This window comes from Volvox carteri (genome assembly GCF_000143455.1).
Source record: "Volvox carteri f. nagariensis unplaced genomic scaffold VOLCAscaffold_15, whole genome shotgun sequence".
NCBI lineage: Eukaryota > Viridiplantae > Chlorophyta > Chlorophyceae > Chlamydomonadales > Volvocaceae > Volvox > Volvox carteri.
The window spans coordinates 1,513,208-1,531,762 of NW_003307558.1; the positions used below are offsets into that span (position 1 = coordinate 1,513,208).

The 18,555-nt window shown below is 59.8% G+C and overlaps 2 protein-coding genes across 2 annotated transcripts in view; both read left to right on the forward strand.

Annotated features, from left to right (window-relative positions):
- VOLCADRAFT_104435 (uncharacterized protein) overlaps positions 1-11,579 on the forward strand; it is a gene marked incomplete at its 5' end in the record, with an annotated part of 17,562 nt that extends 5,983 nt beyond the window's left edge. The window contains 12 exons of the mRNA XM_002949621.1: positions 27-125; positions 646-776; positions 1,304-1,376; positions 1,851-2,262; positions 2,488-2,659; positions 2,912-3,020; positions 3,891-4,355; positions 4,777-4,824; positions 8,121-8,297; positions 8,666-8,854; positions 10,966-11,349; positions 11,431-11,579. Coding sequence (XP_002949667.1) covers positions 27-125; positions 646-776; positions 1,304-1,376; positions 1,851-2,262; positions 2,488-2,659; positions 2,912-3,020; positions 3,891-4,355; positions 4,777-4,824; positions 8,121-8,297; positions 8,666-8,854; positions 10,966-11,040 — 1,950 coding nt within the window. The 3' untranslated portion in view covers positions 11,041-11,349; positions 11,431-11,579. The remainder of the gene's footprint in view (positions 1-26; positions 126-645; positions 777-1,303; positions 1,377-1,850; positions 2,263-2,487; positions 2,660-2,911; positions 3,021-3,890; positions 4,356-4,776; positions 4,825-8,120; positions 8,298-8,665; positions 8,855-10,965; positions 11,350-11,430) is intronic.
- A 1,116-nt stretch (positions 11,580-12,695) lies between these two features.
- On the forward strand, positions 12,696-18,181 carry VOLCADRAFT_90149 (uncharacterized protein; the record flags this gene model as incomplete). The annotated part of the gene is made up of 7 exons (XM_002949622.1): positions 12,696-12,822; positions 13,424-14,517; positions 14,785-15,225; positions 15,757-15,788; positions 16,626-16,791; positions 17,181-17,585; positions 17,900-18,181. The coding sequence occupies 7 exons, from the start codon at positions 12,696-12,698 to the stop codon at positions 18,179-18,181; spliced, it is 2,547 nt and encodes an 848-aa protein (XP_002949668.1).
- Positions 18,182-18,555: the final 374 nt, after the last annotated feature.

Sequence of the window (18,555 nt, forward strand, 5' to 3'; positions counted from 1 at the left end):
TCCCCCCTCCTCCCTCCCCCCTGCAGTCCGTGGCCAAGTACTTTCCCCCGCTGGTTGACTCCATGGTTGCGCGGGAGGACACCCGGGACTTCATGCTGGTGGCGCCGCAGAAGCTGCTGGACAGGGTGGGGGGTGGGGGATGAGGGGGGTTGAGGGGTGAAGGGGGGAAGGGGGGAAAGGGGGTGTAGGGGGGAAATGGTGACTGGAGAAAAGGTCTTTTCATTTGGAATGTGCATGCATCCGTTCATGTGTTGTGAACCGTGGGACGATGTGGGTTAGGAGGGGATGGAAGGTGCGTGTACGTGTGCGTGTGCGTGTGCGTGTGCATGTATAGATGTATGTGCGTGTGGATGGGTTGTCAAGGTTGTATTGCGCAAGGTTGTATCGCTGTATCGCTGTCTGTCTGCTGGTCCCCTTGTTCCGTGCTGACACGACACCCCTCAGGTCCCCACACAGAGGGGGGGGCCCTGCTTCCGCTCCGCTGCGCTTCCGTGTCCGCTTGGTTTTAAATGGTGCATCCCCCCCCCCCGTGCACCTGCTGCTTTACCCCCTGCCTCCCAAACCCCTCCCCCTCCCCCGCTTCACTCGTTCGTGGTTCGTCTTCCCCCTCCCCGCCCCCCAACCACTTGTCAAATTGGTTCCCAGGCCGAGGAGATCTCCCAGCTACCCCCCGACCTGGTGCAGGCGGCGTGTGAGTCAGCCCGGGCGGCCATGCTGCTGGAGAACGGCTTCCACTGCCCCCGGCCCCAACTCGACGACCTGGAGGGGCCGTTGAGGTAGCTGGGGGGGGGAGATGGTCAGGGGGGATGTGGAAGTGGAGGGGAGGGGGAAGTGGACTTCGCGGGTCCCGGGTCCAGGGAGGGGAGGGGGGGGTTCAGGAGGAGGAGGGCTCGGAAGGGGAGTGAGGTTGAGAGGGAAAGATGCGCCACGAACGAGTGAAGCTGCTACCAAGGAAAGAGAAGCAGAACTGACCAGTACGCGGTTTTAAAGGAGGCGACCTCGGAGGCTGAGGGGGGTGGGGAGGGGAGAGGCGCGGAGCGTCCCTGAGGTCGAGTCGGGAAGGGGAAAGAGGGAACTGTCCTTCTAAGCGCTGTGTGTCTTGTTTTTTAATCTACAGAAAGAGTACGGAATGGTACGGCATGAAGCAGCAAGGCGCTGTCCCGGTCCGGTCTTGCCCGTTTCGGGGGAGCGTCTTCTACGCAGCAACCCCCCGGTTTTACACAAATACACACACACACCTGGGCGGGCCCCCCCGTCGGGCGCCCACCCACACCTCTTGTCGTACCCTGTGTCGTACCTCCAGGAGATTTGCTGATGTGGGTTACCATCGGCTGCTGCTGCGGCTGCTACTGCGGCTGCCGGCGGCAAGCAAGCAGGTAATCCGGGGATGATCTGAGCTGTGGGCGGAAGGTGCCCCGCGGTATCCGTGCGTGCCTGTGTGTATGTGTGTGCGGTTGTATGTATGTCCATGTGTGACCATGCGGATGGGGGAGGATGGGCAGTGCCGGCGTTCCAGTACGTCCAGTACGTCCAGGACCCCCCGGACCCCTGGAGAGGGGGCCCGCCTCCCACCGATATGGCGGCACCCCAGTGGGAGAAGTGCCTTCGCCTTTCTCCCGTATGATGGAGACCCCCCTACCTGAACCCCTGGGAGGGGTGTTGGCTGTGCTCGAGCACATGTCCCCCCCGTTCTGAGCCCCCTCTCCCCCCGCATATGGTCCGGCTGCCCCCTTCCTTCCCAACCGTTGCCAACACCCGTGTGTATGTGTGTATGTATGTGTGTGCAGGTCTGGCACGACTTACATGTCATGGCGTACCTGCCGGAGGTGGGCGCCGCCGTGGCTTTGCAGCTCTGCAATAACCCCGCGCTGACGGCGGTGGTGGCGGAGGCACTGGCTGTCGTACAGGCATGCATGTCAGGACGCCCTGCCGCCGCGGCCAAGCGCGGCGTGGCGGCGGAAGCAGCGGAAGCAGGTGACGACCCGGCCGCCTCCGCTACTGGGGCGTCGTACTTGGAGGCCGTCGACGCTGCCGTGGCGCACTTGGCGGCGCACTTGGGAGGCATGGGCGCAGCAAATGCGGCCGCAGCGGTGCCTCCACCTTCAGCTGCGGCGGCTGATGGCGCCGAGCTAGCGGCTGCCGCCGCGGCCGCCGCTGCCGTGTCGTCCGCAGCAGACACCTCAGAGCCGTCGGCCACTGTCCCGGGCGCTGAGCCCTCCCTCCCTGGCCCCGCCACCTCCCTCTCCTCCCCCTCCCCGCCCGGTAGCGCCCGTAGTAGCAGCGCCACGCTTGCCACCGCCGACACGTCTGATGCCTCCATAGCCGCCGGACTCTCGAGCAGTAGCAGCAGCGACAACGGTAGCAGCAGTAGCAGCAGCAGCAATCTCAGCGAGCGCAGCACCGGCGGCAGCAGCAGCGGCAGCTCCTCCGGCTGCTGCTCTCCGACGCGGCCGGCGTCACCGCCGCTGCCGCCGCCGCCGGCGGCAGCCACCGCCGCTACCCTTCCTCCGCCGGACTGCTCCGGCGGCTTCCCTCCTGAGTTGTCGTACCTGGAGGAGGTGGTGGTGGAGCAGACGGAGTTGCTACAGTCCCTTTACGCCCTCATGGCGCTGTGCTCTCTGTGCTCCCACTTGCTGTGTCCTGAGTTCGGACTGGCCATGTGCTCCAGGGAGTTCAGGACCCGCATGACGGGCATTCCGGACGCCACTATCGACCGGCTGGCTGCGCGCCACGGCGGCGGCGGCAGCGGTGGCGGCGGCGGCGGCGACGGCGGCGGCGGAGAGGAAGGTGGTATTAGCGCCGGTGAGAGTGGCGGCGGCGGCGGCGGCGGCGACGGCGGCGCGCCGGTGGCGCCTGCTTCCTCCGCCGCCGCGGCCACCGCTGCCGCGCTGCTTGCCGCCTACCCCCTCAGTGGTCAGCTGTCCCTGGACCAGCTGTACGCGCAGCTGCTGGGTAACATGGGCCCGGCGGGTCCGGAGCAGAGGGAGCTGGTGGAGAGCCGGCGGGAGTTCCTGAAACAGGTGGGAGAATGCGGTTAGGTTGTGTATGTGTGTATGTACGTATGTAAGTGCTTAAGTACGTAGTATGTTTGTGAGGGGGGAGTTTGGGTTTCCTTTGGGATGGTGCGGCGGAAAGACGGCAGCAGTCGCAGATGTGTGGCCCAGATGTCTTGAATTGAATTGAATTGAATTGAATTGAATTGTTACAGAGTGAGAGTCTTCTGGGTCACTTGAACATGTTGTCATGTCTACGATTTATCACACCATATAGCACCATCCACCATTACCACACTGTACTACGCCGTACGAACTGGAAGTCCAAGGCGGTTGATTCTGCCTTCTAGGATCCCTCCTCATCCATTCACCCGAACATCCGCAGAGACAGAGGGTTCAGCAATCGCTACCCATCCAGCGTGGTGCGAATCTCGATCTATCAACTGTGATCTCAACTCCACATTTCAGCAGCTAGCCATAATCTCACGCTCCCGACTATGTCGGGGGTCTTCCCAGGACCTTAAACTGTTAAGACAGTAGTGTCAACCAGACCAGACCCAGATGTGCATGTGCATGGGTTCAAACCCTCCCGATATCGTGTGTGTATTACCTACCACGGGGCGTCTAGGGGAACTGGAGGCCCGAGTGCATGTGTGTGGGGGTAATGGTTATTGGAAGGGGGGTTTCCCGCGCTCCGCTATGGTTCTATGCCACTTGGGCCTTGCGTGTGCGTGTGCTAGCTCACATCGAAAGTGGCGCTGTTAGACCTCCTAACGCCCGAATACCCGAGTAGATAGATGAAATGGTGGTGGTAACCAGTTCGGGGAAGTTCAATTCTCGTTAGTTCCCCCTCCTTTAGCGTCCGGGGGTCCCCGTGCGCCTCTGCTCCTCTACCAGGTCCTCGCCATGGACAGCATGTGGCGAGCCATGCGGCAGGCGGACCAACAACAACAACAACACCAGCAGGAGGAGGAGGAGGAGGAGGAGGAGGAGGAGGAGGGGCAAGGAGAGGGCAAGGCGCTGGGTGAGGAGGAGGCGGAGAACACACAGGCGGAAGGCGGGGCAGTCGCAGTCGCGGCGGCGGCGGCTACGGGTCCGGCAGCGGCTCCGCCGCTGGACGAGCAGCGGGGCGCAGCTGCAACGGAGGTGACGGCAGACCTGACGGAGGTGACGGGGGAGGCGGCTCCGCTGCCTCCCCGTCGGGCGCTGCGTAACCCGGCCCTCGTGGAGGCCGCCCGCGAGGCGGTGCTGTCCCACCCCGTCATCTGGTCGGCAGTGCGGGCGGTGGCGGCACTTCCCGCGGCACCCGGGCCCCACCCGGGAGTGCGAGTACTGTGGGACGACGACAATACACCCATTTACGTGAGTCAGTTGTTCTGAGCTAAAACCCTAAAACCCTAAAACCCTAACAATCGCATGCGGCACTCGCCTCCCCATCCGTAGCGGCGCCCCTCCGGACTCGCCCAACTGCGACTGGACCCGGAAGATACCCCCCTGTCTGTCTCCCGCTGTTTCCCCCCACCACCACCACCACCCCGCGCCCTTTGTGCACGGAGACACACATACATACATACATTGCTGAGTCCTTGCATTACTGGTGGTCACCACCACCCCGGGGCCACGGTTGGGGTGGTTGTGCCTCTTTGATGGCGACCAGCACTGCGGGTGGGGCGGCTGATCTGTAGTGCAAGTGTTCCATCCTCCTCCTATCCCTATGAGGCGCTGTATAAGGCCCTGATCCCCCCCCCTCCCGCCTCCCGCCACATGGGGCCTTCCCCTCCAGGTGCTCATGTCGCTGGCCTCCCGCCGGGCGGTGGAGGCAGCTGCCCGCGTGAGCGAAAGGCAGAAACATCACCAGCAGCAGTAACAGCAACAGCAGTAGCAGTAGCAATAGGAGTAGCTGTATGCACCGGAGAGCAGCGGCACGGCATGAGGAGCCGTGAGTTACGGAGCCGCTCAAGGGGGTGAAGGAACCCCCCCCGTAAGGGGAGTGTGAGTGGGGTGTGTGGGGGGGGGGCACTGCACTCATGCTTGGATTTGCGGGCGCGCCGCTGCCCCCTCAAAGAGGCGGCGGCTGTGGAGGCTGCCACGCCGTACAGGCGCCGTGCCGCACAGGCAGGGCCGGTGCCGAGGGGGGTTGAAAAGTGCAACCACCAGGGGTGGTTGGGTTGTAGGAGGTAGTATGGCCGTGGATGCAGCGCTTTCTAGTCCGCTACAAGGTAAACTTTCTTCGTGTTGCGTGCAGCTTACGTAGCATTCCCAAGCTTTCCCGCCTTCCCCCTCCCCGCCTTCCTCCTCTTCCCCCCAATGGAAACAGAGGGTTGGGCCGGAACGATGTGTCTGTGTGTTTATTCCTACCTACCTGTACATGTTTGCATGTATGCATGCATGCATGTATGTCTGTATGTCCACTGGTGCTGATGGCGGCGTGCCGAAGTGGCTGGCTGGCTGGCCGACTACTGGGCGGGTGCGCGCAGCGTCACGCTGACATGGGCGCCGGCTGTTCCGGGAGGTTTACGGAAAGATACTTAAGTAGCAGCGGAGCGCACGTCCATTCTTCCTCTTCTTTAAGTACGGAATGTCAGGGGGGGGAGGGTTAGCTTTGTAGCGACGTGCTCTACGTGAGTGGAGTGTCCTAGCCGGTGTGTATGTCGCTGAGGACTGAAAGACTGAACTTGGGCGGCAGGGCAGGTGGCGAGGGCTCCCCCGCCTTCCCCGCCTTCCCCGTCGTCGTCACCACGGGGAGGAGGGGGAGAGAGGAGGACCGCCTCGCAGGTGTGCAGCGTGCGCGTACCGTCGTTCCTTTGCTATGGGTTGTATGTATGTTTGGCCCTTGTACGGCTGCACTGTCAGTTCATGGAAGGGGGTCAGTAGCTCAGTGCTGAAATACCCACCGTCATAACATTTGCCGTACGAGCTGGCACGCCCCGGGGGGCCATGTCGCCGTCTGTCCAGTTTTGGAGTCGGTAGTAATCGGTGGCGATACTAGGTACCACTGCTCCGGCATTCTCGTCGGGATCTTTCGCGCAGAGGTAATATTGCGTACGGTGCCGAAGTGCGTATGCCGTCCGTTTTAATGTACTGTGAGTTACGGCGTACGGCATTCGCCGTTCATACGTACGGCAAATAGGCTGCCTTACAGCGCGCGACGTACGTGTGGAAGGGTGTTGCGGCGGCGTTACAGGCCTGCTATGCCTCCTGAGCTGCGTATCTCTAGTTGGTTTCGGAGAACGTGCGAGACGTGCGCTGTCTTTTGGGTAGATTGTGTATGTGGTTAGCCTGTGTGGATATGTGGATGGATGTACAGCTGCACACCTGTGTGCATGTATGTGTATGTGTGTTGCGTTCGGACAGACCCCGCTACCCCTCCCACCCCCACCCCGGGTAGGCAAATCCAGGTCCGGGGGCCCCGCCGCAAACCATGCCATGTCGAGCACGTGTGTCAACGTGGGGGAATGTATGTATGTATGTGTGTGCATACGGTGCGGCACGGATTTTTTTTGTTCCGGAGGCAGCAGGAATAGGAGTCCCTTGACGCTTTCAGAATAGGAGTCGGCCGGAGGAGTCCAGGGGGGGCCGCGAAGTATCCATCCATGTTACTGAGCAGCCAGGCACAGCCGGACTTGTCCAATGCGGGATAGGCTTCGAGGGCCATCGGGGCGCCCGCTTACACGTCGGTGGGCACTGGATACACACTCACTCACTCACTCAATCACTTACTCGTACACGCGGTGTGGGTCGTCAGTAGCCTCTTGAGCGATGCGTCTTTTTGGGGGGAGCGGAAGTTGAGTACATTTAGCATAATTGATATTTTGTTTTGTTCGTTGGCTGAGTGCCGAGGGAGGTACCGGGGGGCAGGAGTGCAGGGGCAGACCCGGCGAGCGCCGACAGCTGCACGGAGGAGCCAGCAGTACATGGAGGACCACGATCTGCCTGCTCGGCCCCAAGCCCGCGAGCAATGTGCTCCCCCGTGTGTATCTGTCTGTATGTGTGTAGATCTTTCACAGCGGCTCATAGACGGGGCCCCGGGCTAGCTCTCCGGTCGGCGGTGTTGGAATTGTCCAAGCGGAACTGCAACGGTGCGGTCACGAGTTGATGTCGCAACGTCGCCAAGGAAAACGTTATGCTAACTTGCCTTGTAACGCTTACTACGTTTCTCTTGGGCGATGTCTTCTCCTGCACAGCTTTTCACCGACCTTGAAGTAAATGGGTTTCCAACCCCCCTCTCTGTGCCGTGCGCGTGGTGTGACGGGCGTGAACCCAGGGGGAGGCGTCTCCTCGGCAATGGGGCTCTTTATTGACTCAACCGCCCGCAGGGTCCGTCGTACGGGACATGTTGCCGCCAGGACGACGGCTCGACAACAACATCGTCATCGTCAACGTCAACATCATGTTAAACGTTCATCCGAGAACATTTCTTGGGACGACCCGAGTACTGCCAGTAACCACCCATTGGCTGCTCCTCAACAAGGACTGACATCATGTCACTATGTATGTATGTGGTCATCCCAGCGGTGTGGCTATACCTGTTTTTGAAGCGGCTGTCGGTTGTTTGTTGGGCCCTCGTGACAGCCTCCGCAGACAGGCCGTGTATTGCCACCACGCGGTCGCGGCCTCAATCCGCCTTCGGGATGCGGCATTCACAAACCCGGGAAATTGTGCCATACATGAACTTGTGAAGAGCGCAGGACACCGCGCATGGCTCCGCATGCTGTTAAATAGGAAAAAGACCATTTACAAGCGCTACCTGATTCATCCCCATCCCCAAAGATCCACATCCTCTTCCGAGCTGCTGCGGTCCGAGGAGCCGCGGACAGGAGCCGCCGCAGTAAGCGACAGCGGCGCGGGCGAACACCTCGCCTGGAAATAGTGAAGCTCCGTCCATTTCCCCCTGGACTGAACCATCATCAAATAAACAAATAAATGCTGTTTTGACATCGTCTAAAGCAGATGATGAGCAGCAGGGCCCAGCAGAAGCGGCAGCAGAAGAAGACTCTGTAAACGTTTGTGTGCTGGTCTCCGTCACTGGCATTGATCCGTGTGATCCGGTGATACGGCTAAGCCAGACCTCATCAGGGACTGCCACCACACCCGCCTGTGTGGGAACTGCCACCTCCATTATTGCAGACACCGGCGCCTCCCACATCCTCCCATCGCCTGGGGACTCAGCACCGCCAACGAGTCTGCTTCGGGGCCGTTAGCCATCATCACGCCACCTTCCTCCGGCCAAGCGATGGCAGCGCCGGCTGTCACTACACCACTTGCGTGTTTGGCTGCTTGGGGCACCTGCTCCATTGTAAAGAAGTGAGTCCGTGTATAAATAAAAAACAATATCTTCATCGGGTCACTGAGTGCCCTTTCCAGCGGCCTCTTGTCGCCTAATAATAGAAAAAGGCCGAAGACTGGGTTTTGACGGTTCGTGTCACTTAGCCATTGTTGTGGAGAGGAGTGCAATGCAACCCAGCCACAGGAGCAAGGCAACACAGGCCTATCCTTTCACGACACGAGGTAGGTCGGCGTCAGGGCGCCGGTTGGCAGAGGGGAAGTATTTGCTTGTACGCCAGCGCGGTCGGCCCAGCGGCGTCAGGCATCTAAAGCACTTTGGCAAGAGCTTCAATACAATCATCATTTAACACCTCAGGGTTCTCCAACCATCGCCGCTTCATCCTCAGCCGAGCTGCGGGGGGCAAGGACGCCGGCAAGGCCTATCACCGCTCCAAGCGGCCGCAAACATTCGTCGCCCAAAGCAGCCCAGATGTGAAGTGACAGAGCGACCCTCGATGGAAGGAGTGCAGCTGGTTGCAGCTGGGGACCTCTGTGTAAACACGTTGATGCAAATCCACATTGATCTCAAACAGATGGTGAGGCATGTGTCCTAATTTGTAAAGAGGTAGGAGGTAGAGGATGGGCTCCGCCATGCAGCGGTTGGAGGGAACCGGTGGGTCTGCTGCTATGTCATATACATAAGACAGGACCGTAAAAGAGTTAATGTGTGAAGATGCGGAAACAGGAAGCAGGGCTGTGATGGGAAGTGTTGCATACCATGACCCACCATCGCGCGGAAGCACATTGGAAATCTATCACCCCAAGGTAGGACCAAAATCCACATATTAGCATTGCATACCTTTCTCGGCCTTTTGGCTCAGATCATGTGTAGTATCTGTTCTTATTAGCTTAATCGCTAATATGGTCCTCATTGAGGACCTGCGATTAACTTGAATATTTCTCGGGGGCTTGTCAATGGTGCGCTTGCGCATCCGACTTGCCAGCATGGTTGCGGCCTTACATTACCGCTGCAGCCGTGCACCCGCCCATGAAAAGAATGTACTAGCTGTAGGTTGCGGATCGGTTATTACACGCAATACAGTCGTGCACACAAGCTCGACTTCGCTCCAACAATTGTAGTTGAATGGTGGAGCTATATATAGACCAAAAATATGTTGCAACTAAACTTCTAACCTTTGGCTAACAGTGCTGTAGAGACACGTCCATTTCTCATCTATCTGCGCACCTTCACACCATGGGGGGTCAAATTTACGTTTCAACTGGTCCTGTTTGTGAACAGAGCTAAGTTACTTCTGGAACTTCATTACAGCACAAAAAATTCCGAAGTTGTCGGAGTATAAGCGTTATATAAGCGTTTCCCGCTACAACCCTACCGCAGCTGCGCGAAAAAATGGAAGGTGTTCCTACCTAGTTGAAACAAATCTGTACATTGAAGTTTATATCTCACATGCAAACAAGACTTGTAGGATGACCGAGGCACCGCAATGCCTGAAACTCGCTCACTCCCAGAAATTTCGGCACCTCCAAAGGAAAGCCATCCAAACAGCTTGCAACTCATAGCATTATCTACTGACCTAGGATAAAAGTTGTGGTTTAGAATCTATCGCGCAGAGAAACCCTGCCCGGCTAACGTTTATGCCTGGGACGGTTCTTTCATCACGCGTCAGCGTTGTGAACGCCATACGTATATGTCTAAAGTATTCCGAACAACGCACGGCATACTAGGCCGAATCCATATATACCCCTCATAAACATAGCGAGTCGGTAATGGGAAAGTCGGGAACAGCAGGCCAGCAGGGAGGGTGATGGAGACCATACGTGATGGAGACCCGTATCAACCAGAATCAACCTCCAAACTCGGTGCATCGACTAGGAGCCTTACGCCCACAGTGACTTCTCAATCGGTGTCCAGGATCACCGCGCAAACATTTATACACCCTTGCAACGAAATTGGCTGACACCCTTGTCTTTTACGCGCATCCCTGACCCCTGAGTCAAGTTCGCAATCCAGCTCGCTCGACGTCACGACGAGTACGCAATGCCCCCTACAAAGATTTATACAGTGTCAACACTGCCTGCGCGGCTTATTGTGGATGAACACAAGTGCGATAGCTGCTAAAAGCCGCAGCATGCTACCGTGCTCCTGTAAGAGCGCGAAGGCGCCGCGTGTCACCGCATGTCATCTCAAAGTCTTGTAATGCTGACGACTGACGGAGCAGCGACGGGCTGCCCGGCCACCGGGGGAAGGCGGACTGCCAGCAGTCGGCAAGCCGGCAGAGGAGGGCCGGCCGCTGGGCCTCGGCGCGCCACTGGTGATGCGCCGCTGTCGCCGTTGCTCCGGCGCCGGAATTCCCCCCGCCTCGAGTGCAAGGGAGAGATCGGACGCATCCGCGTGTGTGAATGCGTGCAGCTGCTCCGTGTCCCCCAGCACGTCGCGCCCCTTGCCCGCTAAGCCGAGTGATGCGCTTATGCAAATGACATTGGCGGTAACCGCAAGATTGAATACCGCTGAACAACAGGTGACGACTGAAGGGCCTCCTGCAGCACCGGCAAAAGGCTGCGATGGCTCGTGAACATCTTGCTGCGCATCTGCTAGCTGTTGCGCCCGCTGCTGCTGCTGCTGCTGCTGCTGGGTCGTCTCCTCTTCATGTACCTGCAACTGTTCCTCCAACCGCGTCACTCGCAGCTTGGCTACCATCTTTGCTGGATTCGATTCGTTCGCGCGTCGACAGGTCCTGCAAATCTGGATTTGCCGGTGTGAGGGCGGAGTTGGGGTTATCATCTTCACCGGATGGCCCTTCAGCTCAGGATGGGACCAGCCGTGAAGTCGGAGGGTTGCACTATGAGTTGCGTGGGACTGGCAACATTCTTCGCCACCGTCGCAGTACCACGGCCTGCCAGCTGTGCGTATCTGATTAACTGGGAGCGACCTCGTCTTCCTCACATTCTCAGCGCAGAGAACACAGCACCCCTTTCTGGGCTCCATGGACGCGAGGGGCGGATAGCTAGGTGAAGGTTGATCAGTACCTGTGGAAGCGCAGGATTTCAGAAAAGTGGGAGAGCCAATGCGGTGAGGCGGGGGAAGGTCCTTACAAACCCTGAGAGTCCGCGATGGATGCGCTGCTGCTTTACAAACGACGGTCCCTTACAGGCATTGTTGGGGCTATACTCTGGGAGGCCATTGAAGGCGTGAGCAAGCCTGTAGAATTGTGCCCACCGAATACACAGCACAGCTCCGAAAATTATATAGCGCAAAATATCTACCTAGAAAGATTCGTCGTTTGTAACGCATTCAGGCATTGCGGCTCGGCACTCGCGTGGAGGCCGCTGTGGGAGCGTGAACTGACCCGAAACTGGGCCCCGAAACTGTGTGAGGCGACCGGAAGCAAGCGGCATCCCCGGCCAACCGATGCCCACCTGCACAAGGAGCGACCAGCACCTTCAAGCGATCCGGTTTCCTTAGGGTTTCTCATACTTGAAATGGCAAGGGTGCATCCATGGCTAAGAACTGCTAAGAAGATGTATAGAGCCCAAGTCTATACCTAAGATATAGTTAGTGAAATGTAATCAAAGATTATTTGCAGCTCCCTCTCTCTCTGTCTCCCTCTCTCTCCACGTAAAATATCAGAAGAACTATAAAACAGGGCGCTTACAGGCGTAATAGTAAAAGCGCCTGCAATGATGACGCCATCACTGGAGAAATGCAAGATTGCTTACATAAATAAGTAGCCATGGCGGCAAATTTTCGGAAACCAATATAATTTTGCAAGGCACGTTTTCGGTCGTTGTGCCGGAGCCCACCATGGGGTTTTCTCGGCATGACAAATACATGCAGATTCGTGCATGGTGGGTGTTTTGCGTGAAGGCCGGAAACCCCCCATCAGCACCTCGCTTATCAGTCATCTTGCAGATATAAGGTTTGTAGCCACCAACCTCACAACTGCAAGATATGTAGCATGCGCAACCGAGGGCTACTCGACGGACCGCTACATGAAGCACTATAATCAGCGAGCGAGGTAAGGGCCAAGTTTTACATTTAGAAAATGTGTATGAAAGATAATTACCTAGATGCAGTAACTACTGGAGCTCCTCACTAGTTCTTCTACGCTCTCTAAAACCAACTTGTACGCTTCTTGACTTTCCTCTTACGTGACGAATCCATGGCACAATCTTTGATACTGTAACATCCGATCATAATATTTTATTCCATAGTCTTAGCGCACCCCGCGATGATTTCAACTGAAGCACGCAACGACAACACCGGCGCTGCTGGCTTAAGTCGCGAGCAGAGCCTCGGTGGCGACAGCACCTTCCAATCCGTTGACTCTTTTTCGGTTGAAATAAGCCGCAAATGCTTGAAGGACACTCAAAACTGCCTCAACCGAATTCGAAGGGCAACCACAGATCCGACAATCCATGAATTGGCTTGTTACGGATGCAACACGCGGTCGCGCGAAGCCGATCTTCACGAACCGCCTCTGCCTCCTCGCCACAGCTTCCGACCTACACCGACAAGCGCACCTTCCTCCCGGCTATCACTCCGGTGCGTCGATATCACGCAACCGGCGGCAGCTGCCAGAGCACTTGCAGCAACATCATCATCTGGGATAGCTGGTAAGACCGAAGACCACAAATGCCAGGATTGCTCAGATCCTCTCTCTCTCCCCACACACACATGCAACCCTCAAAAACAACAGAACGCATAAAGTGACTCAACGGGCCCTGCGAAAATGCATTGCATTCTTTTCTTAACCCATTCTTAACCCAATCGCAGTGCGCACACACCGGGCATGTACGCAACATATATTCAACATAAAGTTTTTCCATGCGACTGATGGTATCCTCATGAAACGGCTACTAAGGAAATGACGACGTCCTCCTCAGAGGGCGGTATTCAGACATGCCATCTAACGACGCGCTGTCCCCGCTGGATGTCGATCGCGGCCGCCGTCACGGTTTGGACTACCGAGATACGACACCGCCTTGGTTTAGGAATCTCATCAGGGCCGCTAAGCACCATTGCCGTACTACTCCTCTGTCGTATTCTCATGTACGGCCTTCACATGCCCGGGACCTGGCGTCAGAGGGCTGCTGGAGGTAAACCGCCAGCCCCCGCTGTTTGTCCTCCTTCTGCTCATTTTCAGGGCCCCCCAGACCCGATATGGAGCCGGAGCCGTATGTGACGCTGCTCGTCCAGTCTGGCCGTACAACACGCGACCAGCGTGCAGGCGGCGGCGTGTCGTCCTGCCAACCTCCTGGCGCGGACGTCGACGTCGACAATGACGACAGCGGCAATAGCCGCCGGCTGTTGGAGTTCGAGGAGGAGGAGGAGGAGGGCAGAGATCATCGCACAGTGCGCCTCACATCCGGCAAGTCCGAAAGGAATGAAGCAGTCCACGACGGCGGCAGCACAACCCCGGTGTCGACATCGTTCCATCTCACAAACACGAACACCAGCTGGCGGAGTGATGGCAGCAGCCGGTCTGGAACCGCCCTGCCCGTGGCGAGCGCCTCGGCTAGCTCGCTCAGCTTGTGGCCTGCGAATAGTGATCTAGTGTCAAGCGAGCCGCGGCACCAATGCCGCAATGGCGACTCGGGCCCTGACAAGGACGACGGAGTTGGCGACAGTCGCGGTGGCAGCAGAGACATCGCAACCCATGCACCATCCGCCGATACAGCAGCAGCAGTAGCTGCCGTACTGGCAGCGTTCGTACGCTGCGAGGACAGCTGCCAGAACGCTCGCGACCCTCGAGCTGTCGATGAAAACAACCTTGATGTCGGCGAGTACGACGTATATATGTACGACGCTCTGTTGGAACGTCTCGCGACGGCGGCGCCTCACCTGACGTCGCTACCGCGTGGGTCCTGGCGCGACTTGGACGCCGTGAGCGGAGCCCTCCTGGCGGACCTTAACGCCGCCGCCGCCGCCGCCGCCACTGCCGTGGATACCAGCGGAAGCGGAGCCAGCAACACCCATACGCGATTCGTTGGCAGCACCACTGCTGAGGCCGCGTACGGCAGCCAGGCGCGTCAACTGCCAACGCCGCCAGCGACGCCAGCACAGGCTATCTCGCCGTCACAGCAGCCGTCACCAGTGCCGTCACCAGTGCCGTCGCCATTACTGCAACAACACCACCAACATCAACAACAACAACAAGATCAACAGCAGCAGCAGCCGCTCTCCGTGGCGGACCTGGCCCGGCAGGTTCAGGGCCTCCAAGAGCTGCTTGCGGGCCTCGTGGGCGCACTGCAGCGGTCCCGCGGCCAGCCGGCCCCCACCGCTCTCTTTGCTGCTGCTGCTGCTGCTGCTGCTGCTGCTACGGAGGTGGGGGCAGTGACGCTGCCGAGCAGCCCCCTGACCCAACCGAGCCCCGCGCAACGGCGCCGCCTTGCCACCCGGCGCTCTCAACGAACCCGAACGCCGCGGAGCGGGAGCCGCCAGCTCCTCGGAGGGGAGCGTGTCGCACAAGGCACCCTAGGGGCCCCCCCCGGCGGCGGCCTCCAGCCGGCGGGATCCGCTTCATGCTTGTCTTCCTCGTCTTGGAAAGAGCTGCCGCAGCTGAACTTACAGCACGGTCTGCCGCTGGCGGTGACGTTGGATGGTACGGCAGCGGAGGCAGAGATGGCGGCGCCGTCACCTCGTCATACCGTGCAGCCTGACTCTGCACTTGGAGGTTATGCCGCCACAACAACGGCGTTGAGTATGTTTGCGCCGACGTCATCGGCGGGTTCTCCTCACGGCACCGTCGGGCATACATCCCGAGTGCCGTTGTCGCCGCCGCCAGCGGCGGCGGCGGCGGCGGCGCCACCGCCGCTGCAGCTGTCTCTCCCCAGTCCCCGACTGGGTGCGCTGTTTGACCGGGTCTCACCGTCGCCCTCCGCGCCGTGGCGGCATTGCGATGGCCCCGCCCCGGCAGCAGCCCCCTTGGGGGTGTCTGGGCAAGAGGTGCGGAGGGTCTGAGCGTGTGGAGGGATGCGTGCGTGCGTGCGCGAGTACAGGGATAACCCCTTGGTTGCCTCATCTGCACCCGTGGGGGAACACGCCCGTGGGGGAACACGCCCGTGGGGCTGCAGACGCTGAATAGCAGTTGGTGGCGATGCTGTGGAGGGGGAACACACGGACAGTAACAGCACCGCAGCTTCCATTCTCCCCGCGTCCTCTCTCTAGAAGAAGACCACCAACAACAACAACAACACCAACAACACGAACTCCTACGGGTGCCCCGTCGTCCCTCTCCCGAGTTCAACCAATTCCAACCACCAACTACCAACCACCAACCTTCCTGCCGCCCAACCAACTGTCTCCATTTTGCTTGACAGGGAGCCGACAGCCACCACCACCCGGCGGCTGTTGCTGCCGTACTCGCCTCGGCGGCGTCCACGCCCACAATGTCGACCCCGACGGGATTTGGCCGTGCACCGTCCCCCTCCCCCTCCCCCTCCCCCTCCCTGCGCTTCACTGATCGCCCGATCCAAGGCCCCCTGGCCGCTACCGGGGGCGCCGGCGAGGTATGCTGCTGAAACTTTGATATTTGAGATGGGGTGGGGTGGGGTGGGGTGGGGGTGGGTTGAATCAAGTTCTAAGAACCGCAGGATTCACCCGCATGCGGGGGTGAACATCCAGTCCCACCTGGGGCCGCGCTGGGTGGGGACCTTGTGAACACAGCGGGGTGCTCGGGGTGACGAGGTACTCAGGGCGCCTGTGGGGCGGCAGTGGGGGCTGAATGACGCGGGGCGCATTACAAGTGGTGTGGTGTGGTGTGGTGGAGAGGTGTCGAGGTTGCCGTACAATGGGAAAGTCTTTTAAAGGGGGGAGAGAAGGGGGGCAAGGAGGCCTGAAGGGGTGGCCCCGGAGGAGCCGTGTCGTGGTGTTGGGTTTGTTTGGCCGCCGGGCTCCCCACCGGCTTTGTGTTCTCACCTCCTTCTCTCCCCCGCCCCACCCCTACCCCCCCCTACACACACATGTTTCCTCCCTGTAAGCTGCACCTAGCTGCTGTTTGGGGGGTATTTTGCATCATCTAGATACGTATCATCATGTACGACCCGTTTTATCCTCGAACATCGTACATTGGACAACAGGGGTCTACCCAGCGCCTAGGTCCGCCGTACAGTCGTATCGTCGGAGATGCCGTACCCCACTGGGAGCAACCCTCAGCGCAATCACCGCTGACCCGCAACAACGCCGCAAACCACCAGCAGCAGCAGCAGCAGCACCACCACGACACCGTCACCGAGGGGCCAGGACAGCAGCAGCAACCCCCGCGTCAATTGCAACTACAGCAGCAGCAAGAACAGCAGCAACCACCACCTCCTCCTCCTCCTCCTCCATGCTATCCTTCCGAGCAGTCGCCGCAGCGCTGCCCTCGCCAACATCCCCAACACCCCCAGCAGCGCCAGCAGCTACAGCTTTCCCCTCAGCAGTGGCAACTGCTACAGCTGCGGCGGGCAGCCATTGCTTGTGCGGGTCGGATCCTTAGAGCCCCCTCGAGACCGCGGGGCAGCACGAGGCCAAGTACCGCCGCCGCCACCGCCACCGCCGCCGCCGCCGTGAAATCAGTGAATTCGTCAGCAGCGTTGACGGCGGTGACGGCGGCGACGGCGGCGACGGCGGTGACGGCGGCTGCTCGCAACAGCTCTTCCGCTGCTGCCTGTGGGAGCTGTCGCCGTGTGGTGTTTGGAGACGATCCGGCCTTTCACACGGCGCGTAAGGTGGGGTCAAGTCAGGCGGGGGTGTGGAATGAAGGGCGAGGGGGACAGGGATCTGGGGCGACGGCTGAGAAGGCCGTCCCCCCCGGTTTTGGCGAGGGAGTTATAGAAGTTGTAATCCGCCCCTCCGGCACGACGCGGCCGTAGCAGTGGAAGAGGTATTGGACATCTCTGCCTCGTACACTGCTCCTGCAGGCCTACATTCAGAACTGGCGCGCGAACCAGCACGAAAGCAACGAAAGCCGTTGGGTACGGCGGCTTTTGGCGCCCGACATTGCCGCTGACCCCTTTGCGGAGATCTGGCAGGGGACCTCTCCCGTACATGCCGTAGCTAGTTGGGCGGCGGCCGCCGCCGCCGCAGGCGCTGCCGCCTCGGCGGCAGCGGTGGCTGCCTCTCCTACCGCCGCCGCCGCCGCCGCCGCAGCCAGTACGCCGCGGAGCAGCACATTAGGCGTGTGTGCGGGCTGGGACGGCGGCGACAGCGACGGCGCCGCCGCCATCCCGGGTCCCTGGTGCACTTCCCGCCGTCGGGCCCAGTACCAAGAGCGGTTGGTGGACTCCGCCGTGGAGGCTGTTGGGGCGCTGTTTGCCGTACACGGGGTGAGCAGTGAGGGGTACTCGGCGGTCGGCGTAATGTGCAGTGCGGTTTGTGTATTGCCCCCGGGGGGAGAGAGGTTGCTGTGATGCGTTAAGTCGTCCCCCCGTCCTCATTGGCGCGGTGGTTGGTGGTTGGTGGTTGGTTAGTACGTTTAACCTTCCGTGGCGCTGCATCGTGAGCTCGCCCTTTTTGGCCGACCTGCGGCTCCCTCTGCGCCCTCTTTTGCCTTTCCTCTGGCGTGTCATTCGTCATGGCGGCGACGGCGGCGGCAATGTTTACATGGCGGCGGCTGATGGGGGGGACTGATGTTCCACAGGCGCCGCTGGGATTGACGAAACTGGCGCCGTACACGTACGGCCTTGACAGCCGGCGGTTGCGGCTCAAGATGCTTCCTGACGGCCGTCTTGCGGTTCGGTGCGGTAGCGGCTGGGAGGAGCTTACGCGGGCCCTGGCCAAGCTGCCTCTACCAAGGGACTCGGCAGCTAGGGGGACCCCGCCCAACGCCAGCAAAGCTACAACGGCAGCCATGGTGCCGCCGCCGCCGCCGCCGGTGGCTGCTTCTGCCAGCGGCACATTCTCGGCGCCCTGCCGGTCATGAGGAGGAATAGGAGGATGACAAGAGCACGGGTTTCGGAGTCTGGGCTTGGTGGGGTTGGCGGTCGTGAATTACTGCTGACTGGGGTTGTGTGTGTACATATATGTATTTGTGTGTATGTATGTTGTTACAGGGTGGTAAAGCTTCACCAGCGGCCCCCTTTCCCGAGGCAGTTCCCTGCTCTCCCCTGCGAGAGGGGCACCCTAATCCATTCACCCCATCCAATTTCAGAATGTGTGTATGTATGTGTGTGTTGGGCACAGCTTCACTCTTCGAGACCCCGGAACTCAGTAGCCCGTAGTAAAGACCTACCAGAGCTGCCCGGTAGCAGGGAGCTCCCGGCGCGCGGCGAGACCCGAGCTGTTGCCGCGGTGAGC